At 39.9% G+C, this 16,788-nt stretch overlaps 1 protein-coding gene across 2 annotated transcripts in view; it reads right to left on the bottom strand.

Moving 5' to 3' along the window:
- Positions 1 to 16,788, bottom strand: part of PLEKHA4 (pleckstrin homology domain containing A4) — a 98,227-nt gene that overhangs the window by 8,849 nt on the left and 72,590 nt on the right. The window contains exons 10-18 of one of the 2 annotated variants that reach the window (XM_040325695.1): positions 16,302 to 16,394; positions 15,294 to 15,362; positions 9,985 to 10,065; positions 8,359 to 8,508; positions 6,163 to 6,261; positions 4,695 to 4,803; positions 3,402 to 3,511; positions 1,237 to 1,335; positions 35 to 101 (exon numbers count right to left, since the gene is read on the bottom strand). In XM_040325695.1, coding sequence (XP_040181629.1) covers positions 35 to 101; positions 1,237 to 1,335; positions 3,402 to 3,511; positions 4,695 to 4,803; positions 6,163 to 6,261; positions 8,359 to 8,508; positions 9,985 to 10,065; positions 15,294 to 15,362; positions 16,302 to 16,394 — 877 coding nt within the window. The remainder of the gene's footprint in view (positions 1 to 34; positions 102 to 1,236; positions 1,336 to 3,401; positions 3,512 to 4,694; positions 4,804 to 6,162; positions 6,262 to 8,358; positions 8,509 to 9,984; positions 10,066 to 15,293; positions 15,363 to 16,301; positions 16,395 to 16,788) is intronic. The other variant, XM_040325696.1, reaches the window with a different exon arrangement.

The raw sequence follows: 16,788 nt of genomic DNA, 5'->3' as shown, positions 1-16,788 counted from the left end.
CCCGTTAGCTGCAGGATCACACAAGAATACTCACCACTAGATGTGCTTGATTGTGGTGCTGTGTGGTTTTCCTGCTGTTCATTGAGGTGATCTTGTTCATGCTGAAATTTAACGTTGCAATAGAATATATATAATAAACCACACATAATGGAATTACTTATATAACTCTAGAAAATATCTTTAACATTTATCCAGCCATTTTGTAAATCATATGGGAACTACTCAGACAATGGATATTTAAAAATAAAAACCTATATCAAATTATTCAGATAACAATTATACACACTTCAGGAAATCTTAACTTTTTGCTTAGTACTTACTGGAGTACAAGTACTGACCCTCCCATGGGAATAAAATTGGAACACAGCGCACATGTATTGCAGCCCAGGATAGATTAGAAGTAAAGGTTGTGCAGAAGAGGGCATGCCACAAAGTAGGAAGGCATTTACCCACAGGTGATCCACTACTGGAGGAGTGGGTAAAATGAGTGGTCCATAAAAGTTTAATTAGATGTCTAAAAGTGCAATTTAATTATAAAATTAAAGTGGATGTAAACCCTCACATATACCCAGTGATGTGAACAGCCTCAGATGATGCACAGGGATGATCTCCCTACAGAAGTTTTACGTGTATATCTATGGTCTTCAGCTTTATATTTTCTTTAGAATTCTAACATCGAATTAAAATTTTTATTTCCTCATTCAGCAACAGGAGTGGATTTCTTGGCATACCACCCATTGTTGGAGAACTTGTCAGAAGTTATCATACTGATAACAGAGGAACAAAACAGCAGAAAGACACAGGACTTAGTGCTTTGAAGATAGATAAGTAAATATAGGTGCCTAGGTTACTTGAATCGTGTTTACACCCACCTTAATTTAACATTTGCTATGATAGATAGATAGATAGATAGAGATAGATAGATAGATAGATAAGATAGATAGATAGATAGTCCCTTTATCTATATACATCTAAAAAAAAAAAAATCCCTCTGATGTAGTGGTGTCCTGTCTCTTTTTATTACATTGCTGCTAGAATGAGGAAAACAGGAAGGAAGTGTCCTCTGCATCATTCCCAGCAGTTCATGGGCCCTACATTTTGTCAGCTTTCCCATGCCATAAAAATATATAAAAAAAAAAATATATAATAATAATAATAATAATAATAATAATAATATGATCTTTCCAGGTATTCCTGACTTTACATATCAGACTACAGAATTTTAGGCAAATTCACCTGGTTATTTGAGGGTCTACTATTCAGCTCCTCTGTTCCCTCACTGGCTGTCTGATGATCCTTGGGGAGAGGAGGTCTGGGTGGCATAACTTCAAAGTCCTTTAAGAGACCAGAATAAAATTAATAAAATATATCTAGTCTGCTAAAGGTCAAGCAAAACGACCTATTTAAGTTTACATGCAAACTCTTTTCCTCAGAGAGCAAAATGTGTTCGTTTAGGTTCGACTGTCCAACAAATGGCCCCATAGCTGTAGAAATAGAATGACCTAGAAGACAGAGGGTACTAGACTTTCCTAGTTAAAGTACAACTAAAAGGCAAAACTAATTTCAATTTTGGAAAAGTGGAGATGAATTTGATCCCGCTGTCATGTTTTTATTGCTGCCTGTGTCCCCGTTAAGGAGATTCACTCCATTGGTCCTGTTTACCGTTGTTACCGAAAGGGAGAGAAAACTCACATTTTGGGTTGTAACCAGAACAGGACTACAGGGAAAAACTTTCAATGGGATCACCAATTCTGGTGACAACCAAGGATTCCAATGTTGGCTATGGGAGAGAAGTGAAGGAAAATCTCCCCAATAGGACACAAATGTCAAAAAAATAAAAAAACTTGACAAGGGTTATAACCCTCCCTTTCCTGTATGTGATAGGAAACAAAGTGTTGCCATTCATTCCAATTTAAGCATGGCCAGATTGGACTTTCATGAAGGAGAAGCAAGCAAGTCAGACTAGTGCCATTTCTAAAAAAAGATCTGCGTTTTAACTTAAAATCCACAAGAGTGCTTAATTGAGGACTGCTAAGAGGAAGGAAAGGAAAAGGAAAAGGAAATGTTGCCTGGGATGAAAAGTTGAATGCAACATAGGTCCTCTAGCAGGAGGGGCTACACCAAGCCATTAAAATAGGAGTAGTAATGTCTGACCTTTCAATGTAGTAAGAGTGATAACAGTAGCCAGTGGATTAAAATAACATTCCATGTATTTGAGGATTCTACATCTATGGGGGTTTCCTTACTTGTGCTTTTCAGCATTGAGGATTGTGGCTATGAATTTACTGTGAGATATTATATATAATCTTGCCATATCGCCCCTGGAACCTACAGAATATTATGGGCAGGTATTCGTACAGTACCCATCTTTTACAGTAAATTGCAGCACAGCTATTAAATCCAGCACCTTCAAAAAGTGTACCATTGTCCACCCACACAACCATATCAACCCCTCCTCCTATTGGGAGGGTTGTATTTAGACATCACACTATAATCCGCAGCTGAAAGACAGGCATTACCAGAAAATGCTCATCTTAATCCAACATGCTGATTGCTTCGGCAGACAGGCTTCTTTTTCAAATAAGACATTTTACTGAAGCGAAGGACCATCACAACAGCACAAGCTTCAACTCACCCACCCCAAAAAAAAAAAAAGCTAGACTTATCTTAAATCAGGAATTTCAACATACATTTTGTACAACAATACTAAGGGTGCCACAACTATAATTTTTCTAATGTATTGTTCCTAAGAAAATTGCAGATAAAATGAAAACGATGGAGGGCCCATGTATTCTCCAAACCCGCAAGAAGCCCCCTTAACTTTCAGCTTCAGATGTTCTACAAAGGGTAAAAACCCCACGACCAGAAAAGACAATTTATTGCTAGTGTATACAAAAATAACTCCATAAGTAGTAAAGCATTTCTACAGTTTAAGCACTGAAGGAAAACAAACCCTTGCGGAAAAAGGAGAGGCAGGAGGAGGGAGGAGGGAAGAGGGAAGAGGAGGAGGAGGAAGGAAGAAGGAGGACGAGGACGACGAGGACGAGGAGACTGGAGTAAGCCAAGTGTATATAGTTGTCCCAACTGATTGTATATCAACTGCTTGTTCTACTGGGCATCCCATATCTTCCAATCCAAGTTCAAATCCCTCAATAAAAAAACGCAAAACAATCACATGGACTGTGCATCGTTTCAAAAGTGACTGGGAAGTGACGGGCTGGGCGACAAGTAGGCCACTACAGTCAGCGGCTCCTACAGGGGAACCGCTATGGGTATGAAGAGAACAGGAAAGACCGAAATGTTAAAGAAGATCCCCCTTTTAGAGTGGGTCTTCCTGCTCCCAGTTTATCGCTCATTGGAAAACCCACAAAAAAAAACAAAAAAAAAACACATCAACTTACACTGGGATTGTCTCTGGGACCCTGAGGATTCACCCCGGAATGATGGTGTAGGAAGCTTCTCTGATAGGTGGGCTGTGTATCACTGACTGGACTGTGCGGCACCATAACAGCTGAAGAATGAGATAAAATGATTAAAGACAAACATTAAAATATACTGATTTTATTTTTTACTGAAAAGGGACAAGGTACATTTTTTGTATATATTTCAAGAGGAATCTAAATGCAACACACCGCTGAATGAGTCAGATTAAAGAAATTAAAGGGGTTGTAAAGGTTTGTTTCTTATTAGGTTCCTTTAATCTAGTGCATTGTTGGTTCACTTACCTTTTCCTTCGATTTTCCTTCTAAAGGTTTTTTTCTTTGTCTGAATTTCTCACTTCATGTTCCTCCTCAGAAAGCTTGCCCCCATCACCTGAGCTGCTCTGGCTGGGGTTAGTCAGCGTGCTCGCCCCCTCCCTTGGCACTATATCTCTTGGGAACACTACACTGTTCACAGCGTCTCCCTGGAGGGATGTAGTCCCAAGGGAGGGGGCGAGCACGCTGACTAACCCCCAGCTAGAACAGCTCGGATGATGGGGGCAAGCTTTCTGAGGAGGAACAGAAAGTGAGAAATTCAATCAAAGGAAAAAAAACATTTAGAAGGGAAATTGAAGGAAAAAGGTAAGTGAACCAACAATGCACTAGCTTAAATTAACCTAATTTAGAAACAACAACAAAAAACGAACATTTACAACCCCTTTAATGCATTACACCAATCCATGACATCTGATAATCATGACTGAAATCCTGAACATTTTTATATACATACAAATATACTAAAACAAATCTTAATTTTGAAATGATAGGATATAGTATAAGTAAAGAGGCAATACAAATAACATACTGCTATATGAAGATGGCAATGATTTTCAACAATTGCCTAGAAAAATCATTGGCTGCTTAGGCAAACTGAACTTCCCAACAATTTTTCTCTATTACAACACTGGGACAGATCTTATTCTACCAATTAAACCCTCCTAGCATTTAGGAATGGAGTGCGCCTATGTATATAAAACTGACCAGGAATTAATGGATTTGTCCCATTAAAGAGCTTTTACATTTTTTAACGAAACACCATTATATGAATCTGAAATAAACCACCAACAGAATGCAATAAGGAAACAAAAAAGTAACAGGAAAACATTACAGTACAGAAAAGAAGTGACCAGCAAGGAGAGCTATGAAAGTCACAAAATATTATAAACAGTTGCATTTGTTGATGTCCGTTCATAAGAAATTATGCTTTTTTTTTACCTGGGTGTCTTGTAGAATCAGGAATTACATGAAAGTTGGGCTTATTAAATCGGAGCCCTGAAATAGTGTCATTGATCATCCAAAGATCCCTCTGAGCAGCTGCCTGGTCCTATAGTACAATATAAAAGTGAATGAAAATACATTAGATTTGGAAGTGTTTTACACTACAAAGACCTCATGAATCATACTAAATAAAGCCTAGTTTCTAGTAAAAGCACATAAATACATAGGGCCCTTAGTGGCAGAGGTTAAGACGCCACATGGCCTGTTCCAGGGGACAAATTAAATCATAATGTATTCTTTTCCTTTTTCTCTACACCCCCAACTCTCTCTTCAATGGTATTAGGATACATCTATAAGGGATATAAAATGAGAACACTGGTAAGTGTATCCTTCACATTAGGTACACACCTAAAACCTCATTAATATGAATACAACTCACACAAATTTATGTCAACAAATTTAAATCAGCATTTTGCTGTTAAATAAAGAGTGAATTAAACCAATAAGGCAGAAGTAAACCCTCCTATTGTTTTAAGCCAAGGAAGCCGCCATCTTGGTCTCTGCTTAATCTTCAACTGTCATGTGGCTGCACAGGTCATCAGTTATGATTTCAGCCATTGGATGGTTTGACAGTTTGGTTGGGAGCACAACCAATGTGACAGTTACATTCCAGTCACATGCCAGGAATGTAACTGTCTTTTGAAACTGCTAAATTTACTGAGTTTACTTCCGCTTTAGGCCCCTTTCACACTCTGGCGGGAGGGGCGGTATAGTGCCGCTATACCGTCGGAATTGCCGCAGGATTCGGCCGCTAGCTGTGCGGTATTAACCCCCGCTAGCGGTCGATAAAGCGTTAATATTACCGGGCAGTATTACCGCGGTTTCCCATTGTTTTAAATGGGAAGGAGCGGTATACATACCGCTCCAAAGATGCTGCTTGCAGGAGATTTTTTCCTCTCCTGCCAGCGCATCGCCTCAGTGTGAAAGCCCTCGGGCCTTCACATTGAGAAGTCTGGGCAGGAGTTTTTCAGGCGGTATTTAGGCGCTATTTTTAGTGATGTACCGCCTGAAAAACTCCTCAGTGGGAAAGGGGTCTTAAGTAGTGGTTGTGCCTTAAACTTCTTTCCCAAGCATGCACCCAGCAAGAACCCTCAGTCAAAAGCCATACTGTGACCTTGAGAGATTACCACAGTGGCGGAACTGCCAGGGTCACAATGGTCGCACTTGTGGCCGACCCCTGGCATTCTATCAGCTGTGTAGTCCAGGAGACTAAAGGTCTGACAGTCAGAGCACAGATTGGGAATCTGGAGGTCATCTAACCTAGATGTTAGGCGGTACCGATAGGATTAATTATGCATTTACAGCCTCTGCACTGATACCAAGAGAGCATACACCCAGCATTATAAATGTAAAGCGATAAAGCTGGAGTTTCATAGTTGCTATATAAAAGGCATAACATTAATACCTGTGGATGTCCAAACTGACTGACACGATCCAAAGTTTCTCTGACTGCATGCAAGTCATTTTCCAAAGCTCTGTATTCATCCCATGCTCGATCTCGTTCCTAAATCAAACATAAATCACATAAATCAGGCAAAGGATTAAAGCGGTATTAAATCCAAAAGGTAATATTTTGCAGCTTATCAATCATTAAACGTGGTGGCTGCATTCATTTTCTTTAGGTCTTTTTCCTCCGTTTTCACCCGGTGATCTTGCCAGTACCAACCTCCTGTATTGGTGTGTCCCCACTCTGGATGAAGGATCAAGGGGAAACCTTTGGACAGCAGCATTGTCAATCTGAGAGGAGGGGAGTTTTAAAATGTACTAGCAGTTTTATATGCACTAACAATTTGAGGCCAAACTCCAGATAACACTTTATAGGCAGTTACAGCAAACTGCATTTTTTTCCTTTTGTCATAAAAGGTTTTACATAAAACTGATTGTTGTAAACACCTCTGTCAGTGTTAAATGGTTTTATCTCATCCCTGTAACTGATACACCAGCAGGAGACTTATTGTCAGGATCACCATGTGAAAATTAAAAAAAAACCAATGCAGCCATCACATCCAAGAATTGATAAGCTGCATCATATTAAAGTTTGGGTTTAGGCATACACTTAATAATAGGGCCCACGTTTAAAAAGGTCTATAGCAGGCAAATCAAGATCAGATGAAAAGAGGGCAAAACTAAGAGGACTAAACCCTGAAGGGGACTGACTTATGTCTGACAGCAAAACGTAATACATTCGAGAAAAAGGTTACAGCACTTCACTGCTTATAGCAACATTGCCTCACGCACACAGGACATTCTTTTGCAGTACCAGACGCCTTTGCCTTCACGTTTTTAGTGTTCATGCATTTTATTGTCCAGAAGTGCAATTTATTCTGGCCATTAGAACACATTAACATGTGAGCGTGTCTAAATGCGCTTGTGTTAATGCGCGTTTAGTGTTTTTCCCTCTTGGTCAGAGGTTTAAGACTGGGTTCACATTGGAGAATGCAGCGGCTCACAGCAGGAGTCCGGCGCGTCTCCCTTCAACGTTTCAGGTCAGATTTCAGCCTGAATTATTGGCGAGTTCGGACCTGAAATGGACCAAAAGACGCACAGGGCTCCTGTGCAATTCGCACTGGAGCTGCTGAGGAAATGTGTGAACCAGCCACAATCTCCTCCTATGCAAAATGGATGCGGGGAAAGCCACATCCAATTCGCAATAGGGTAAACGCAGCCTTAAGGAAAGTTTTCACATTTCATTGATGTTCAAAACCAGAGTATGCGAGGTTTATTAAATTAGCATTCAGAGAACATAAACTTCACAAAGAACTAAATAGCACGACTACAGAGGGTAGCAGAACGCAAGAAACATCTGAACTGCACCCTTTGCTTGCCTTTAGCTGACCCTTGAGGCATTATTGTTATTCCACTGGCAAGAATTTCTTCCACTAACAAAAATGGGTCACTATTCTTCCCACTGACACCAACTACCCCCCCCCCCCCCCCCCATTACCAAAGATCGGGCCGGGTTTACTCCCACTGGGCACAGTCCAGCCCCCCCCCTGAAGTCTGGACAGTAAACTGGCCCTTTCTTTAGAAAGTTTGGAGTCGCCCGATATAGCCAAAAATTGGCTCCTTTCAACAATTTGTAACTCATACCTTACAATTTCTTTTAAAGCACATGGCAAGGCAAAATAAAACATGTAAGCAGTACATGTCTGCAATAAATGCACATTTTCATATGTTTTTCTATTTAAAAAACAGACATACCCATTGAGTTAGCAGAAATCCACTCAGCTCCTAATTTCATAATATACAGCACATGGCCCCATCTCCCAGGACCACTCCAACGCATTTCACTTGATAGGCATACTCAGGATCTACGTTAGAGAGATGGTTTTGGGGGTGTGGTCATGTACTGAAGCTTGTTAAACTTTTTCTTGTGAAGACATCAGTGTGGCTTTTCATCTGAATTATACCAAGCTATTTGTCACAAGCCAGCACTCAATTCCAGCATATGAGAATAGGAGCAGTGCACTTTTCTTTGACGCTGCAATACAAATTTAGTCATCGCCTTTTCTTAGAACCATATGCAGATATAGGCAAAGGGACCTTTTCCAGAGAAAAGTGTTCTATGGAGTTCTATGGAAACTTGTGTACAAAGACCCACCAGAGAGAGGTCACAGAGCTTGGCCCGCACATACACCAGGTCATCCTGCAGCATCCTTTGCTGGTACCAGATGTTCTCAATCACCTGTTCCTGACCTTGGAACTCTTCCAGGTGATGATGAGTTAACTGAAGAGCATCCTCCAGTTTTTCCTAATAAAAGAAAACAATCAGTTTCATAATGATCATAAAGATCACCTGCTTAGAAAGAAAAAATGTATCTAAAATGTGATAAACAAATTATTCATATATACACTCCATGATGTAGCCCAGGCATCCAAAATGTGTAGCAAATGTATATCTCTGTACCCACTGCCATTTACACTACAATGCTCAACAGCACAGAATACACAATAAGCACATTACTAGGATGAGTAAAGGTTTTTAATGGTCACATATTCTGTATGTGATCAAACACCACCAAAAGAAAGCTCTATTTATTAAAAAAGGACATCAATTTTGTTTGGGAGCCACATCGCACGACCGCGCAATTGTCAGTTAAAGCGACGCAGTGCCGACTGGTAAAAAAGTGGCCCGGTCATTTAGAAACAAAATGGTCTGGGGCTTAAGTGGATGTATAGAAAACAAAAAGGGTGCAATCAGCGCAAAAATGAAATAAAATAAACCTCCCCCTTCACAAATGCAAGCTGAACACTGACAGGACAATCACAAAATCCAAAAATATAGGAAATAGTGCAGCGCAATATAAATACAATTAAACTAAAGTGCGAAACACAGTTGTGTACCAATATTAAATCATGAATGGTGCATAAATAATGCAAAAAAAAAAGTCCAAAAAGTGAAAAATTCCAAAGGAATAGGGTGACAACCACTTCAAATGTGCACCGGTGACTTTAAATAAGTGATCCCTCCACCATCAAGAATGGCTACTCTCACCTTAAGGTATGGACCCCTGTTTTACCAGGCAGTCATACCAGCAGAAATCGATAGACAGATTGGTGCAATATGTGGATAGCAAACTTCTTAGGCTCGGCAGCATTGAGATCGAGGATAAGAAAAAAAAAAAAAAAATCGAAGTGCTCTCTGCTTTAAAAACGGCTTATATTTATTAAAAAGGCATTAACAGGCTACTCACATTAGCCCGAAAGGCAAAACGGCAGAAAGGAAATACACACGACATGTGTCTTCTCAGAGATGGCAGCAAGCGACTTCAGGCTCCTTCCACGGTACGCGTTACGCAGCCCCGCTGAGGAAGTTGCTACAACGCAACGAGTACGGGGGAAGGAGCCTGAAGTTGCTTGCTGCCATCTGAGAAGAATTTGGGAATTTTTCACTTTTTGGACAGTTTTTTGCATTATTTATGCACCATTCATGATTAATTTGTTATTGGTACAACATCTGTGTTCTGCACTTTAGTTTAATTGTATTTATATTGCGTTGCACTATTTCCTATACATTTTTGCTTAAGTGGATATACATTGTGCCTATTTTGACCCAAATAATAATTGTGTATATATTTTTTTCACAAGCAGATGAGCAAATCTCCTATTCCAGAGTAATTGGTTTGTTGGATGTGAATATTTTAGATTTTCTTTTCAATGAGACATTAAAGACACATTATGACACACACACACACACACACACACACACACACACTTAGAAATTTACCTTCTCAGCTTTAAAGTGAGCAGACTCATCTTCAATGCCGATAAGAAGTTTATCTTGGCCACACATCTTGGTCAGAAGAACCTGAAATAATCACAAAAAAAAAAAAAAAGTAAAGCATCACAATGTGAAGAAAAAACATGCACCAGATTATTCTTCCACATTATTGTAAAGGAGAGTACCAAGACTGGATTGAACTACGCTAATAAGTATGAATGGAGCCTCTTAGGTACAAGTGGTGCCAGACGTCATCTCCATTGAGGCACAGCCAATTCCAATCATTTCCTACACACTGATCTGTTTAGAAGCATATAGCCACCTCACAGAATAAAAGGGACAGAGAAGCCGACCAATTCCAAATGTATATTGAATTTTCACATAATTGAACTAGACCTACAAAAAAAATTATTAAAATATAAGCAATATTTTTGTAGTGTAGCAAGTGTGAAATATTGAATCCCATTTTTGTATTCTCACATCCAGCCAGTAATTTGAATTTTTGGCTCATTTTCCTAGGAAAGAAAAAAGCCAGTTTGTGAAGCTTACTAGCTCTAGCTGAGGTTAAGACAACCAAGTCAAAAAGCCAAAGTATCGCCTCTTTCTCCTCGCTTCCCTGCTCCCACCTCCGAGGATTCATTGGGGGGGAGACAAGCAAACCATTTTTGCTGAACGCTCTTATATAAAAACAAAAAAACATAGTGCTCAAAGAATCCATTGTCATCGGCGCTGCCCATTTGAAATGTTTGTGTGTGAGGGGAAGATTTACAGCCAGACAGCCAACTGCCGTATCCAATTTCTATTTCTCATTACAGGCACAGTAGTTGGATAAAGTGAGCATCTAAGAAAGGCATTTTAGACGTTGGCCTGCTGAATGGTTTACTTACAGGTGCAAACTCTGGGGCTGTTCTCCTAATCCTGGCATCACTACCTGCTGAGTCATTAATCTGGAACGAGAGGAAGTTCATACTTTCTACTCATTAAGCTGTGAAGCCAGGATCAGGATTGACAGTCCCAATACACAGTAAAATGTGCTCATGCCAAGCCTTCAAAACAGACATTTCCTTTCCTCCAGTTTTCACAAATGTCTTTTTGTGTTTTCAGTATTTATGTCTAGAAATATATCCTAAACACAATGTCTACATCCGAGGCGTAAAATGTAAGCTATGCATACTGATCATGTTCTGTGCACATAAATTATTTCCTTCTGTTTTACTTTGGGTTTTCACAGAACATTCCTGATTTAACCGCTGGACATGGATACAATGGAGTTCCAAGTAAAAAAAATATTAATATTTTCCTCCAATTTGTGTGTCAGATTTATAATATAAATATATACACAGTATTCAAAAACTGTATGGAAAAAAGTAAAGTCTTGCAGTTTTAGCAATAACCTTGATTTTTCTACATAAGCTCCATCCACATCAAGACACTTCCGTATCTATGATACCTCCCTACAAGAACCGAGGGTCTTCCACTGTTCACCACTTAATACAAGGACTTTTGATGTGGGACTTTAATTCAGTTTCTGCATGTCTTACGCGAATACTGAGATTGACATTTTTGTTTCAAGACTTTGCAAAGATCACATGTAAGTTTATTTATTCATCTTCTAGCACTGCACGACCTGTATATACTATTGTGAAAAATATATTACAGCGCTAATTAAATAATCAATTCCACATGCACCTAAATAAAAAAACAAATATAGCTGCTATCTTGAGTGATACCAAATCCAAACAGTGAAACATATAAAATATAAATGCGCTAATATTAACTTAAAAGGTGATAAAACGTACAAAGAAAACTAATCAGGGAGAACACTCCATAAACTGTGAATTACTAATATGTCCTTAATTAGTGCACAGTGATTAGCAGGATTCCATGCAGGGAAAAAATCACTCTCTTCAATCTGAATGCTAATCCAGCCCTCCACCGCTGTGATCAGATGATACAGGCACTCACAGACAGGGATTGCATGAAAGAAAAGAGAAAAAACCTCTCATTGCGCAATATTTGATGACAGATCAAAAAATGTAATCAGAGCATTGACATATGCACTCACGAATCCCCGCTTTCAGTAAAGCATGAAAACGCCACTCAGTATGCTGTTTCCTCAGCTCGATCCGATGCACTCGGATTCGATCGCAGGCTCCTCCCAAAGGAGCCTGCGATCGAATCCGAGTGCATGCGATCGAATCCGAGTGCATCGGATCGAGCTGAGGAAACAGCATACTGAGTGGCGTTTTCATGCTTTACTGAAAGCGGGGATTCGTGAGTGCATATGTCAATGCTCTGATTACATTTTTTGATCTGTCATCAAATATTGCGCAATGAGAGTTTTTTTCTCTTTTCTTTCATGCAATCCCTGTCTGTGAGTGCCTGTATCATCTGATCACAGCGGTGGAGGGCTGGATTAGCATTCAGATTGAAGAGAGTGATTTTTTCCCTGCATGGAATCCTGCTAATCACTGTGCACTAATTAAGGACATATTAATAATTCACAGTTTATGGACTGTATATACTATTACTTGTGGAGTCTGTATCTTTTGAGTTCTGCCAGCTAATTTCCATTTTCCTTATCTAGCGCGGCGTTCGCTTTTGCTTATTTGGTCTTATTCTGGATTAGATGCATGAATTTAAAGCGTTTGTGACCAATATTTCTGATATGTTCCATGTACTTGTACGAGAAAGTATCCCATTATCTTTGTATTGCTTACTTTATGCAAAATCCCTGGTGTTCCCGCTAGTTCCCTTGCTGTCCTATTAAAAACTGACCACACTAAGCAGGAGTTCTCTAGTTAAGCTGGGAACACAGCATGCTCTCCTCCAATGATTAGACTTGTCCTGACCCACCTCTGCAGCACAGCAATTTACTGGGAAGCTCAGAGTGCCTCTGCTTAACCTTCCCCCAGCTCTTATGCAGCTGAGAAGAGAGGGAATGTGATCACAAAAAAAAAAAAAAAAAAAAAAGAAGAAGATTTATATATATTTACACACAAATGTTTTCCCTTTCATTTTTAAACAAATTGGTTTGTAGCTAGGAATCCCAGATTCAAGTTAATGACCAAACTTATCAAAAGGTGTCTTCTGCAACTGATAAAAGGTATTTGAACAGCAATTTTTTCAGGATATCGCATCATTGCAGCGATTTGTAAACTCTATGCCGACACCACTTGGATAAAGAGCCTTTACTTGTATTTTACACATCTGAATAATCCAGAACTGTGACTGCGTTTCACTGTACACTCTTACTCTCGGGAAAAACAAATAATTCATAAAACCCGGAACTCACTTAGGTGTCCGTTTATGAAGCAGTGAAGAGCGGTGATACAACACTGTAACCATGTCCCCCTGTAATATGTGTGTGTGTGTGTGTGTGTGTGTGTGTGTGTGTGTGTGTGTGTGTGTGTGTGTGTTATATATATATATATATATATACACACACACACATACATACACATACACACATAATGTGTGTATATACGTGTATACATGTATATATTTTGAAGGGGGACTCGTTATTTTAATTACATTAACCACGCGGTTTGTCAATTTATCACAGCTCAAACTGACATCTCGTTTTTTTCTGTGAATTTCTGGTACTGTAATCTCGTAAAGTCTCACAAGATTCCAGTATCAGGGGCCGTTCTCCACTGTTTGAAGCGTTGGAAGATCACTTCACTCCTCCAAGGGTGAAGCGATCTTCTCTGCTTCATAAACAGGCACACAGAGGAGAAAAATCTTCACTGTGAATGCCGGAGAACGAAGCAGTGAATAGAATTCACTGCTTCATAAAAGGACACCTTTATGTGTTCACATGTTCCTTTAAATTTCTTTCAATAATTTTCTACCCGTTTTTTTTTTTTAGGGACATGGAAAAAAGAAAAAAAAAACATTTGTACTAATATAGTCTAATATAGATTAATAACTGCAGAGAAAAACATTACAAATCGCCACACTTCCTCCAGCTCTCTACCTCGATACAGAGCTCGACAAAGTCTGCTGGACCCGTGTGTTGCACCCACAATCCACGTACTGTTCTAAACATAGGCAAAATGTGCCACTTTACAGGCATACTATAGACCCCCCCCCCCCCCCCCGGTACAAAATTTAAAGGAATATTTCACTTTTATTGTTTCACTTTAAGCATTATTAAAATCATTGCTCCTGAAAATGGTGCGTAATTTTTTTGTGGTACGTAATTGGAGCAGCACAATTCATTTTGAAATGAAAAGATCCGCCACTCCAGGTGTACACAATGACCCAAATGGAACCAAGTGGAAGTGCTAGCCCCAACTTACTGCCATAGGATACTAGGAAAATAAAAATGGGTGCACACCTGAAGGTTCCAAAGTGTCTTTATTGAAAAATCACTGTGATGACAAAGGACACCAGAATTCATACACGTAGACTGAATTCTGGTGTCAGTGATTTTTCAATAAAGGCACTTTGGAACCTTCGGATGTGCAGCCACCATTTTGAACAGGGCTCTCTCCGCCCCAAAAAGAACACCAAGTGCTGGTTCACACTGCTGCGCTGTGAATTTGTTCAGTTTTTTTCAGTCCATTCTGAGGTGCGAATTTCAGGAGTGGGACAGGAGTGGGACTGCGATTAATGTCTCTAGCCAACGGAATCGTAATATATATATAAAAAAAAAAAAAAAAAAGTCAACTTCCTGTGTACTTCCTGCTTCTTGTGGAGAATAGTGTGGTGGAATTCGCACATATGTGAACCATCAAATGCGATTCCAGAACGATTTACATTCATGTCTGAGACTAAATTCGCAACGCTCTAAACTCGCACAAGACTTTTTCATCGCAATCGGAGAGGAATCGCAACGACCATCATTGAAAACAATTACTATTTGGATGACATGCGAATCTAGTTTTTGTTTAACGCATCGCATTCGGTATCAACTCGCACAAGTGTGAACCTGCACTAAAGGAGTTCATGTACCAAATTTAGCCACTGAGCCAGAGACATTTGGCGTTGCGCGTTTTGCTGTGGTTTTGTCGCATGAGGATTGTGGCAAAATAGCGCCGCGTTTGGGGTGCCATTAAGAAATAATGCCACTGCATCCTGCTGTGACTCTGGAATCACAGGCAGCATTGTGCAATTCTGCCTGCAATTCCAAAACTCAGGTGTGAACAGGGCCTTAGAGAATCGTTCTAAATACAGGTGGGCATGTTCAATGTTTCCCCAGAGTCAATCCAGTCTGTTGGCTCAGGTCTGCCTGAAAGTATGTCACTGCCTAAGACAAAGTTCAGTGTATCACAACTCGAAACAGAATGCACACAGAGCAAATTACTTACATCAATGCCATTTTCTGGCACACGTCCTGGGTAAGGACCTCTGTTCTGATACTGGGCAGGTCCCGAAGGCTAAGAAATTTAAACACAGGAGATTTAATATAATTAGATATCCATGTAAATATTGTGCAACAAGTTTTAGGACTGACTGCAAAGGCTTCCCTTTAAAACAGTCAAGTCTCAAAAATAATGATACCATGTCCTCCGTAACCCTATACCCACAGCAAACTGCAGTCAGATGGGCAGGCCTGTTTGAAACGGTCTGACCACGGGAGTACAGGCTCACCATGTTTAGGCACAGTGTCCTGTAGCTCCTATTCAAAAGGCACAGCTGCAAACCGATCACGCTGGGACTGGTCTACACCTGTATCTAGCATAGACCGAAGGAAACCGGGTGAATGGGACTGGCAGATCACCAGGTATTGTAATGTTTTCAGTACTTTTCAAGAAAAAAAATAAGGCTTACTGCTTACATAGTTGGGGACCACTACAAATCCTCATCTGTAATCTAAGAGTTACATAAACTTTAAGCATCCGTTTTCCCTGGGGCTTTGGGAGCCAGGTGTTGGCAGCCCCTATACCACCTTATATAGTCACAAAGCTATGGCTAACTCACACTTAAAATCTATGGGTTACAAAATGCATTGGGTGGTTCTAAAGGCTCAATTTTTTTTTTCTCCTGGGTCTCTCTCCCCTCGTTAGCTCATACAGCAGCAGGAGCTATTGGCGGTTACTGCTGTTAATCACAGTCAGTGACTGACCGAAGCGGTGCTCATGTTTAAATGGACAAACAGAACGAATCTCTGGAGCGAGCCTGCTTAACTGCCCCCACAAGAGGCTTTGCTTTTGGGGGCTGAACAGGTGGGAGGAGCCAGGGCCTGCTCTGTGCAAAAACATAGCATGTAAAAAAATAAATAAAATTATAATTCCTTGAAAAATCACTAAATGTATGCATGTGTTTGTTTTGTTTTTTAGCTCTGGATGCATTTATTTTACAAATATGACTCTTACCATGGCACTTAGTGACATCCTCTTTCCTGCAGGTAAATGTGGACGGGTGGAAACTGGAGGTAGAGGAGGCAACTGGGAGTAACTAGCTGAGCCCTGTATAAATAAAAATAAAGTTTAGGTATTTGAGAGTAACCACCATTAAAAATGGAGTTTAGCTGAAAAAAATTTAAATTTTTTTTTTTTTAAATGTTATAAGTCAGCAGCTACTAGGAGGAAGTCCTAACAACTTAGCAACTGTGCTGTCCATCGCTGCATGCTCGATTACATTTCAACAGCTAAGGGTGCAATTGCCCTCTCATTGCTTTGTATGAGGCTTTCCACCCTCAGCTGTTTGCAAGCAACTCCACCGGGTCAAATTAAAGTCAATCCCTCACACAGGTGTGACTGGGGCCTAGATGTACTTCTCAGTTAACACAGGCTGTTTAGTTTTTTTTTTTACTTCTAGTATAGGTTCTGTTGTCATTTGACAAAATGTTTCTTTGGGGCT

Source organism: Rana temporaria, chromosome 10, assembly GCF_905171775.1.
Source record: "Rana temporaria chromosome 10, aRanTem1.1, whole genome shotgun sequence".
Lineage (NCBI taxonomy): Eukaryota > Metazoa > Chordata > Amphibia > Anura > Ranidae > Rana > Rana temporaria.
The sequence above is the reverse complement of the archived record's forward strand: the minus strand, read 5'-3'. Positions and strand labels throughout refer to the sequence as shown.